The sequence below is a fragment of the Cucumis sativus genome, chromosome 2 (assembly GCF_000004075.3).
Source record: "Cucumis sativus cultivar 9930 chromosome 2, Cucumber_9930_V3, whole genome shotgun sequence".
Classification (NCBI taxonomy): Eukaryota; Viridiplantae; Streptophyta; class Magnoliopsida; order Cucurbitales; family Cucurbitaceae; genus Cucumis; species Cucumis sativus.
Genome location: NC_026656.2, coordinates 23,457,656 through 23,469,604, shown reverse-complemented (window position 1 = coordinate 23,469,604; position 11,949 = coordinate 23,457,656). Strand labels below are relative to the sequence as shown.

Genomic DNA, 11,949 nt, shown 5'->3' with positions numbered 1-11,949 from the left:
CCAAAACTATGATAGTAAGTATGTATCCAAACACATTATTTGGACTAATTCACATACAAAAACATATAATTATATGCCAAAGCTCAACATTATTTGCCACAAATGGAGAATGGGTGGATCCCATTGTTCATCCTTTCAGAAAATGTTTGCCAAATTCCTAATCATGCCATGTGAAACTAGGCCACCCAAGTTATGTCTTATTGTCATTAATTTCCTTAATCTAACATGTTGCTTTAAAATCAAGTTTCAAACTATATATTAAAATAATTCAATTCAATTTTCAATGGTTGAGCGGTTTTAATTTACTTCTACAAGCATCTTGACGTTATTTTGAACATTAAAACGTCACACTCTTGAATTTCTATTTGATTTTTTTTCTTTTACTACTTAGACTTTGAAAAATCTCGATTAAATACTTGCATTTCATCATAAATCTAATTATAATTTCTTTGATTTGCTCAAGTAGCTTGATACTACAAAATAATTAAATATCATGTGAAATTCATGTAATAAATAGTACATTTTGCTTATGGTCAACCTATGATGACTATTTATGGTCAGTTTAAGCGAAAAGGTAACAAAAAATCTTTTGGAAATAACTTTACACCACACAACACATGCAAATGATTATGATATTCACTTTTGGGAGTTGATTTAAGGTTGTTCGTTGGCCAAATCAAAATCTCCTCTTTTAATTCGATTCCATTCATCAGTATGAATAAATTAAATCAATTCATCAATAAAGTTATATTAATTGATCCGTTATTCAATTATGTCCAAAAAAAACTGGTGATGTGTGAATGTTAAAATATTCTATTATTAAGTAAAATTGTTCTTAACGAGAGAGGTTTGCTTATGAAAACTCATCATTCAATAAAAAAGATTTATTGATTAAAAGTACGAGTATTTGAACTTTATATAGAGATATATGTTAATCAAGTTCGAGTAATTAGTATAAGTGATGTATAATATGAGAATAAGGTTGGGTGTCTTATTTCGAGGACATTATGGATGTAACTCATTTTGCATTTAGTACAAGCAAAGTGATCTCAAGACGCTCATGTAGAGATATTATGCGTGGAAGCATCATACGCATTATTTTATAACACCATTAATTAACTAAAACTTACTATTTGAACTATTAATGACCTAGGTAACTCATTCTTAACCCTAAGTGAACTATAAACTCATGTTCATATGAAATTCTTCTTATACGTGCATAGGTGAGGCAACTCATCAACACCGGCGCAATATATCTCCCATTTCAGGGGTAAGACTGGGTGGATAGTCGAAGACATAGATTTAGTAGATAGGTTGTTCCATTAAGTGATGACCCCATATCTTGAACAACAGAGCCTCACCCTCTCATTGACTCGAGAGGGATTCAGTTTATAGGTTTGTTCTTAAATCAATTGTTCATTAGAGGATCAACTAACGCTTAAGGAACAAAATATAATCTTGAAGGTCAAATGATAAATTGACCAAACCAAGATTATTAACAGCATGTGAATGATTGACTTACTAATTATGGTTATATCAGTTGGACACAAGTATATCTACAATGAGGAGGGTATATCTACAACTTTTAGTGGACAATCCTAATTAGTTAAAAGAATTGTACCAGTTAATCTCGAATTGTTAGAGCTTGTGATCTGTTGGTCCACCAGATCCTCCCCTAGCTCATTATAAGATTCAAATTTTAAAAAATTGATCAAGTAATTTGAACGGTTTGAATTGATTGTATCCTTAAAAAATCTTTTATATAACGATTGCAAATTGAGAGTGAATTGATATTTAAATAAGATTTGATATAAAAAATTATTAGGCCAATTAAATTGATAAGGATTAATGATCATAAAATATAATATATCAAATACTTTAGTTAATTATATATTAGTTAATTATTTTTATTATTACTTAATTAAATTATTCAAATTTTTAGAATTTAAAATTTCATAAAAATCTAAAGTCAAAAGTTGGCTTATGGTGAAGTTAGTGGAATTATCCCACTTACCAAAGTCAAATTAAATACTAATTACTAGTTTTTGCATGTGATTTTGCTCTAAAATACACAATTTGATTGTGTTGAAGATGAATTGTACTTTGTTGAATTTCAGAGAAAATTCACTTCGGATCATATTATTTCCTTTCTCAAAACTCCATCAAATTCCACAACCTTGTTGCAAGTCCAACCAGGAATAGAAAAGACTCTTGTGCTTCACAATTTGATTTCATCAAGAATTTGGGTGAATTTTGGGCTTCCAGTGTTATAAAATTTTAAAATTTTCTTAACATGTTTAGCCCTCAAAATTCACATGAAATTTTGAGTGTTTTAGTTCGATTCTTTTTTGCTAGCATGTTAACTTAACGTTCAAATAGTCACCTGGATTTAAAAAAAAAAAAAAAAATCACCAAATGGGTAAAAGGATCGTTGGGTGATAAGACGTAAACACCTATGGTTAGTGGAATGACAGGGTGTTGAGATTTAGTCAACTAATTACATGCAATTTTGCATGTAATTAGATTATAAATAGTTTCTTTTTTCAAATTGTGAAAAGTTTGGCTAATTTTGTAGTTTGAAATTACAAAATATTATAATCTATTTATCTCTAGTTGTGACGGTTTGGACTATATACTCGAACTTGATTAACGTTTATGTCTCTATATAAAGTTCAAGTTCACACTAGATGGCCTCGGAACCTTAGTTTATTGGATTCAAGATTATAGCATTCTGTTTTTACTAATAAGTCCTCAATAACCACTTTATTGAATAGAATATAATTTTAAACTACATACTACGAGTTTTAGGACATAAATTCCAACAGGAAGTTGTCTCACTAAGGCGGAGTTTGTCTCCAAACTCCTTCTTGCATACGTTAATCATAATCTTGCTACTTACTCTCTCGAGCAGTTGACGATAAACACTAGTCAAGTGATGAATATAGCTCAGCTAACGCGATAAGAGTTATAAGCTAAGCTTCTTATCAAGAACTTATCCCAGATCTAGACTAAGAATAACACATTGATAAATTAATAGTAAACATGTGATGGATTGAAAATGTATAAATATGCAATGTATTAAAGAATATGGGCATTTAGCCACTGTACAATATGAACAAATACATTACAAAAGAAATACAAATATGGAAAGTAAAGAAATGAATATTACAAATTAGGGGGAAAAGGGAATAATGACATCTTCTCTACTCTGACTCTAGGCTTTCACCTAAAAACTGACTAGAGAAGAAGAAGAAATACTTTTATAGGCGGTGGAAAGTCTACTCCTTTCCACTATTCTCTAGGGTTTGGCCCATTCAGGCGTAGGTGGGTCCATTGAGACATCTAACTTCACTCAAAGTTGGCCTCCTTTGCTTGGTGGTGATGGAGTCTTTTTATAGGCAACTTTCGACGGAAAACTTCTATTCTTCTAAACATGTCAGCGCCGAAAGTATTCTTTGTCAACTCACATCAACTTCATCTACCACTTTTGCCTTCTAGTGAACCATTTATCGTGTGTTGATGTGGATCTCACTTAGAAAATGTACTTTCTAGACAAGGTCTTCTCGCATAGTCTTCGCGCGAGTTTATCTGCGATTCACTAGCTTCTTCTTTTGTTCATATCCGTGTTAAAACACTAAAAACAAGGTGAAACAGTCATGAAGACTTATGTAAAGTGTATTTGTTAATATTTATGAATTTACGACATAAGCTTCGCATTTTGACACACTTAATTTAAACAAGCATCTAGGTGTTCTAGTGTTTATCTCGAAACATCAGTTCACCCAATCCATGTCCACACTCATTACGGAAAGGCCACATTTCGGATGGAGGCATGATAGAGCTAGCCTTGGAACCTTTACACTAGCTCTATTTTTCTTTGTCTAATCATTTAATCTTTCCTTATTCTCCTTTGACTTTTTTACCTTTAATTTTAAAATCCACACATAACCCTTTTACCTTCCCTTGTTCTCTCATTTCTCTAACGCAATTTTGGCTGCGTAGTGAGCTTTTCTTTTAAAAGTCACTCACATTTGTAATTCACAAATCTACGAAGGGGAGAAGAAAAAGGTTTTGCGAAAAACGAAAAATGGTCCTGTTGTCTTCTACCCTTTCTCTTCCAGTTACATGTCGTCGTCCTCCTCTTCCCTTTCTCTTCTAGTGTCATTGTCGCCGTCCTCTGCCCTTTCTATTCTGGTATGTAATAAGCTAGATTATTCTATTTTGTCCTAAAAATCTCTTTGTTCCCTAAAATCATGCATGTTATTTCCTATGGGTGAATTTAAAGAGGATTTTAGGATTTTAAAGAGGTTTAGTCTAAAGCTGAGAGGAATTTATAGGTTTGTTAGACTTTTAGATAATAATGGATAGTATTTTGCTCATTTCACTTGTTCTTTGCAAGATGTATAATGGTATTTTGAATCTGATCAAGCGCACCATCAATATCTTTTATAAGATTTGTTCTAGTTTTTAGATTGTATGAGAATCTTCTCGAGAGATTATAGAGAACTTTTGACACCGTATGGATGGCATCAAAATATTAGAACTATTGACTCCATCCATACGACATCGGAAGTTCTCTGTGGTCTCCTGAAGCATCATGCTATGTGTCTGGTTGTTGTCGAACTTTGAAATTTAGTTGGGATTCAGGGTTATTTATATGCATGAATATTGTTGTGCGACAAGTCATTAGTCAAGGTCATTGTATGTGAAATACTCGTTATGCACCTCTTCATCAGGTAATAGTTAAGTTCTCGTTGAATACAAGTTTCTTACTGCTTGTCCAAGTGTAAGTGAAACAGTAGGTTTTCCTGGATGATCCATGGTCGAACATAGGGAATTGATATCAAAGCTTTAATTCTAGAATCTACTTATCAATTAGGCGGTATAAACGAATAAACAAATGTGAAGAATGCTAAAATACGCTATAACTACTTATGTACACCTAGAGTCTAATTTAAACGATTTTGCAAGCAGGTCATGTCACTTCAACTACTACTTTTGTCTTCTAACGAACTATTTTTCACCTCTTCATATGGCCTTGTCGTTGAGTCTTTTCGTGAGTTCCTTGCAATTCGCTGGCTTCTTTTTTTTTGTTTGGCAAATTTGTGTTAAATCATTGAAAACACGATGAAATAGGCATGAGACCATATACAAGGTATATTTCTAAATACTTTTGCATCTTTAACATAAAATGCCCGTTTTAATACATTTTTCCTACATTTTGGGGTCGTTATTCTATAAAAGAGGCTATGATAACTTGTATTTCTACAAGTTATCAGCTAAGCGTCAAGAGAACCTCTCCCAACACATTTTTCTTGACCTCGATCTCGATGGACTTTTATGCGTTAAGAGATCATTTTTCGATGCATTTTTGTATATCTTCCAATGCATTTGTGTGTCGGGAAATTACCCCTTTCATGTAGTGACACTCCCAAACATGCTCAAGTCTAGGTTTCTTTAATTGTTTTTTTAGGAAATAAATGATGTCACACATTTGATAAGATTTTAATAATAGCGAACTATTTTTGGTTCTACCTAGGGCCAATTTCCCCACTAAAGATATTCACATAAAGTCATGTTATTTACCATTTCTCACTTGCCTTTGTCCTTTCTTATTACCAATCTTGAACATAAATGTAAATAATATCTACCCAATAAAATTGTCTGATAGTAACACTAGATCTCATTAATTATATTAAATACATTCGTGTTTGATCCATAAAAATCTTAACTAAACGTAAATGTTGATTCATTTGCGCCTGATACTGTATGTGTATGTATGTATGTTGATCCATATTTAAGTAAGAAATGAAAGTGAATTAAATTGAATGGCTTCATAATTGACAGTGAAACTAAGGTGATGGATCACCAAACTAATTGAATTGCAAATCAAACTTAAGAGGCAAGTGAGAGAATAACAAAAAGCTTATCCAATAAAGTTTGGTAATAAACTGTTATGTAATAATAATGGTCATAAAAGTGCCAACCATATTAACGATTTGTGACACTTGGATATGACACTAGTGAACCATAATCAATGTTTTGCAACCTAGGCCTTTTAACCTAACTCCTTTTAATTTCACTTTTTTATACATTAATGGACCTTATTTTTCAATCCAAATTCACAATCTTGGGTTCAATCACTCAATATTTGTTGGATTTATTTTCAAACTCAAAATGGCTAGGGATTAAAGAAAGAAAGAGAGAGTTTTCAAATAAATTATTTCCCTATTGGATTTCACATCAAAATATATGTGAGTTTTAATTTGCCGACATATCTACTCTATGTTAATTTTATACTGACATTCTTATGCACGCATTATTTACAACATGTTTGATAACATTCTATACGAATAGTTTTAACTTCTAAACTCCAAATATGAATTAGGATTAAAAACTTTTATTTAGTATATTATCCATAATAGAGAAACTAGGTTTAACCATACCAAAATAATACTAAAATTAGGATACAACAACGAAGTAAATAACGAGATATAGGAAAAAAGAGAAACTATACGAGGAATTATATACTGGTAGTGTCAATTTTGAGACTACATGTCCAATACTCTTTTGCAAAAGTAAAGTTCAAACTATAATTGATAATCCAACCCACATTTGAGCAAAGAATACTTAGATCTTATAAATAGCTTTGGAAAAATTGTTAGTAGTTTTGACGAACATATTTTAGCTCCACCAAAGCCAATGACAAAATACGTCATGCACGGTTTTGAAATACATTAGGGTACTAGTTTATTACAAATAAAAAGAAAACAACCAATTTTGTTAATTATATTATGTTGCCTAAATATATATATATATATATATATAGTATGTGTCACTTCAAAATTACATTTTCATTTCAATGTTTTACTGTTGTATTTGTATTCTTCTATTTTAATGGACGAAAAGCCAAAAATAAAGCTAATTCATCTAGTATTTTTATGTATCAAGTCAGAAAAAAGTGGTATCTTTAATATATATATCTATTACTTATTTTTTTAGTATGTTAATCATTTTTTTATATTTCAAAATTTTTGGAGGAAATAATAAAAGATATGAAATCATCCGAGTATCATTAACGAATTCATTGAAAAGGTCAAAATATTAGTTAAAATATTGAAATGTTAATGGAAATTGAATACTATTGTTTCTTGCAATACATTGGCTTCCATTAATATTTTGCTCTAAATGTCACATCAAAGCTTTTTTTCAAAAAATAAAGTGTCACATCCTGAGTTGATCGAAATTCATCATTAAAAAATGTTATCGGATGTATAAACATTATTTTAACGTCATAATAGGCATTGTATATGTCATAGATGACAATCTTTTCTTTTACTTCTCTCTTTTTTTAATTTCTTTCTTCTCATCAAAAGTTTACTTAGCTACCGAAATTGGCGTTATTATGACGGCAGTTCCTTCCTTCCTTCCTTATTCCAACTCTCATGGTTTGTTTGTTTATTAATTTACCTAAATTATAATAATTTCTTTGATTTCTCATCAGTTTAAAAAATGTTCTTCAAATTTATTTTCAGTTTAAAGAGTATTTATATAACCTTTCAATATTTATATAACCTTTCAAATTATAATTGGCGTATGATTCAAGAATGCTCTCATTTTATTGCATAGTAATTGATCATCTCTATTTTATTAAAATGAAGGTATGCATGCACTTTTGCACGCCACATTTTTATTTTGGCATTTTTCTCCCCACAAATAATTATTACATCTTTATCCATTATATTATTTCTTTCTTTCTTTCCAAATAGTGTTTTAACATATAAAAAAATTGGAAAACAACTATATAATGTTCAATAATTAAACATCTTAACACAACATTCATGAATTTTCCCTCTTTCCCTAATCCCCTTGGCCTGCCCACTTCCAATCAATTCTTTTGTCCTCAATATATCTCTCTTATTATCATCTTATTTCAACAATATTATTGTTTTTTTTCTTAACAACTCATTTTAACAACTTAGATTCTAAACCTAGTAACCATCCTGAATTCTTTTTCTTTTGTATAATAATATTTTTAATCTAGATATAGGTATATAAGAAAATGTGGTAGATATAATTGAGTAAATCAAGAAAAGGAGAGATAAATTATTGTATAAAAATAATTTAGTTGGACAAAATATGTGGAAAAAGAAAGAAAGATGAACGAGAAATAATAAACTTCAATCTTTTATGTTTGTTAAATAAATTGTAGAGATAATTAAGAATGACTCGTTCAAAACTTTAGAAAACAGACACTTCTTATAAAATAGATGGATGATTTCTCACACTGTTAATTGATAATTTTGAAATGTAATTTTATACTATCAAATAAGAATCCATCAAATCTAAATCGATATTAGTAGACAAAAAAGACGTCATTCGGATGTTGAGAATTTTATACTATTAAATTATTACAACTAATTATTTTATTTTTTTTCCTTCTCAAAGTATATTTCTCATTCATCAGTCAATAAAAAATATACTTTTTGATTTATCCCGATTATATTTGAAGTGATTTAAAATTTACATTTCAAATGTATATTTTTGAAAACAGAAAATGACATTTTTTTTTAAAGGAAAAATAGAAAGTAAAATTTATTTTGTGGTATTTGAAGCTCTATATATTTAATACAAAACTATAACAAAGAGCAAAAACTAAATGAAAGAAGGATCACTTTGTTTACATAAGATGCATATTTTTTCTCTTAAAAATATTAATAATGTAACTATTAAATTATAGAATAAAATATGAAATTAGAACAAATAAAATAATGTGTCACCAAATAGACTTTTTTTTTTTAATGAAATATATAAATTATTAGATATATAATGACTACTCCTCAATGTTGATAATTACATACATAATCAAATTGATGTGATGATAATTTGACACATTAATTATTTAATGCAATCTATGGATAAATCGACACATTAATTGAGATATATTATCAATAACTTCTTTTCACACTTTTTCAAATTCAACAAAAAAAAAAAAATAGATCGGTGAAAATAATAATAAGCTGCAAAACTTCTTTTTCAAATAATGTCAAATGAATGATAATTTTAAAATTTTAAAATGAATCAAGAATTACTAAATTATGGTACATATATATATAAGTAATGAAATTTTTTTAGTTTTTAACTTATTTTTCCTTTTCTAAATTTTTCATAAGCGGTGTTTTTTAGTTTTGAAAAAAAAAATGTTATTTATAATCAATCATTTAAAATATTATTACTTGTGATTTGGTATGTGAGAGATATTAAATTTTTGTTGATACGTTGGACATTTTGGTTGATATTTCTAAATATTTATAGATTTTCAACGTGAAAAAATTATTCACCAAATATCATATATTCTAGGGAAGATTGATGCTTATAGAATTATCAAAATATTTGTAAAATCGATATTTTTGTAACATTTAATTGGACATAGACATAGACTATAATAAATAATTTGAAAAGCAAAAAAGGAAAGAAAAAAAAAAGAAAGGAGAGCAATATTAGGTGGGATTGCATAAATATTGTGGGTGATATAAAAATGAAAGGTTTTGTAAAAGAAAAGGATAGGAGAGATGGAGAAATAAGTGAATTGAAAAAAAGAAGAGATTTGGGTCTAAATTAGTAAATGGGGGAATTAGTAGGTAAGTAGAGATGGGGATTGAATTTGAATCGTGCATAACACTCGAGCGTCAACGCTCTGATTGGGCCACGAAATGGGCCCCATTTTCGGTTCAAATAATTAAAATTATCGACCTTACTCTCACGCTAATTTCGATTTTGGTACCAATTATCATCATACGCCACCTCACTAATTCCGCCTATTCTAACCTCCTACTTTATTTTCTTCCTTCCCATTACTACCAATTTCATTATCTTTTCCCAAATTTCAAATTACGTACCATCTTCGTTTTCCAACCCCCCATCACTAATTCTTTCAATCTTCTTTTCTTTTCTTTTTTCATTTATCTATATGGAGTGCTCCAGTACTATTAGATTAAAAGATTATGGATTCCATTTATGCCTCTCAACTATCTATTATTTAATATTATATAATTTTTCTTTTTATGTTCATACATCCAAAGATCAAATGGACTGTCTCATGAGATTAATTAATTAGTTGAAATGTGTGATTAAGCTGACCTAGATATCTATATATAAAAATAATTATTTATTTACAATCTTTCATTATCAAAAAGTTAGATAGAAAATGAGGGTTTAAAAAGACAAAGTAAAATGAATTGCTTTTAAGTTTGACCGTAATTTAAATTATTTATTCAAAACCTTTTGTTTTGAAAAAATTCAAATCATAGAATGAGATTGAACATTCGACTTTAAAAAGAAAGAGTACATGTCAATTATACGGACTAAACTAATAGAGTAGCTAACTTAGTAAGTAAATTTAGTCTGAATTAAGTTTACAATTTTACATATTAAGCCGACCATAAAGGCCATGCTTGTAACCTTACCCAAATTAGGTAGGTCACTAGTTGACTATAAAACTTTCACTATCATATACAAACTTTCTTTCTTTTTAGAATTTGACATCTCGACAATTATATGAAGTGAGATATCGAATATCAACGAAGAGAAGTGATGTTGAATATTGAGAGTATTAAGTATATGTATCTTATTTACCGAACTATGGTCTTGGTATGCCAAATCTTCAATCCAAGTAATTTGTGAGCATGGACAAAGGAACCAAACACAATCCTCTTTTCTTCAAGTCTGTGTATTCAGAAGCCTTCCTTTTAAAACTTATCTCCAATCTTCTTTCATGATCTCTATATTTCTCTCCATTTCCCTGCCCCATACATAAAACAAACAAATCTCCATACATAAATTAGTTATACAAAAAAGAAAAAACCTTAGTTCTTTGATGATAAATGAAATCATTTTTCTAATAAAATACCAGTGAACTCTTTCTTCGATAATGATTCCCATCGAACGGCCCCAAATGATCACCGACCTATACATAACAATAATTTAAATAATTAAGAAAATTTGTTTCAATTTAAAAAAGAAAGAAAGAAAACAAATTTCTTGACCTTGGGGCTATTATCAGGAGAACTGGCAGTATCTTCAAGAGAAGTATCAACAAAAAGGTGTGGTTGTTTGGGCTTGAGAATCAACTTCGTTGGGAATCGGAGGTGGTTGGTGAGCGGAGTTGGAGGGAGGGCGGCAGCAACAGCGTGAGAAGCGGCGTCAGAGAGCAAGGAGGAGGTGGGGAAAGTGTTGGTGTCATCGTCGGAGGGGCTGTCCAAATAGGCAGTCCAACCGCTTTCCAGGGCGGAGCTGGGAAAGGAAGGCAATGGGTGAGGGAATTGTTGGGCGGATGAATAAACAGACTTCTCCATGGATAATTGTTAAGGATTTTGAAGAGAGATTAGAAAGATGGGAGGGGTCTTTCTTTCAATATAAAATTGAAGTTTGGAGGTGTTGAGAGGCTAAGAAAAGGGAGAGATTTTATATAGGAAGAGATCAAAAATGGAGGGCGAGGGAATAGGAATAAACGGAGAGCATGATGGTTTAGAATCTCGGGTGTGGGCCATGCAATCAATTAGGTTCTCAAACTTCTAACTTTTTTGGTATTATTATTATAGTTAAGACTTAGGTTAGGTTGTAGATTCAAACTTCTAACATTTTAACATAAGTATAAATTTTATACTATTTGAGCTATGTTTATATTGTTGATTGTATAGGAGTTAACTCTTAATTTATGGTTCATAATTTGGAGCTTTGCAGTTGATAATTAGAAGATTTGGACACCCTTTTGAGTTGTATTGAGAATTAAATTTTTATTACATTATAATTGTGAAATTAACTATACTCGTTTAAGGTGGTCTTGGTGGTAAGAATTGTCTGGTTGTTGTCTCATAGAATGTTTCTCAAAATGTTGATCATCCAACAAACTTTACTTTTTACTTATTTGGAACATTCTACATTTTATTT

General features: G+C 30.0%; 1 protein-coding gene across 1 annotated transcript; it reads right to left on the bottom strand.

Annotated features, from left to right (window-relative positions):
- Positions 1 to 10,312: 10,312 nt before the first annotated feature.
- LOC105434691 (vascular-related unknown protein 1) lies at positions 10,313 to 11,486 on the bottom strand. The gene is made up of 3 exons (XM_011651711.2): positions 11,046 to 11,486; positions 10,910 to 10,966; positions 10,313 to 10,801 (listed from the first exon to the last, which is right to left on the bottom strand). Exons 1-3 carry the CDS (start codon positions 11,352 to 11,354, stop codon positions 10,664 to 10,666), a joined length of 504 nt encoding a protein of 167 aa, XP_011650013.1. The 5' UTR covers positions 11,355 to 11,486; the 3' UTR covers positions 10,313 to 10,663.
- Between the last annotated feature and the right edge of the window lie 463 nt (positions 11,487 to 11,949).

Coding starts and splice junctions, on each gene's coding strand:
- LOC105434691 (XM_011651711.2), bottom strand. CDS start 11,354: ATGGAGAAGTCTGTTTATTCATCCGCCCAACAATTCCCTCACCCATTG. Junction 10,967..11,045: donor CTCCTGATAATAGCCCCAAG/GTCAAGAAATTT, acceptor TGTTATGTATAG/GTCGGTGATCATTTGGGGCC. Junction 10,802..10,909: donor ATCGAAGAAAGAGTTCACTG/GTATTTTATTAG, acceptor TGTATGGGGCAG/GGAAATGGAGAGAAATATAG.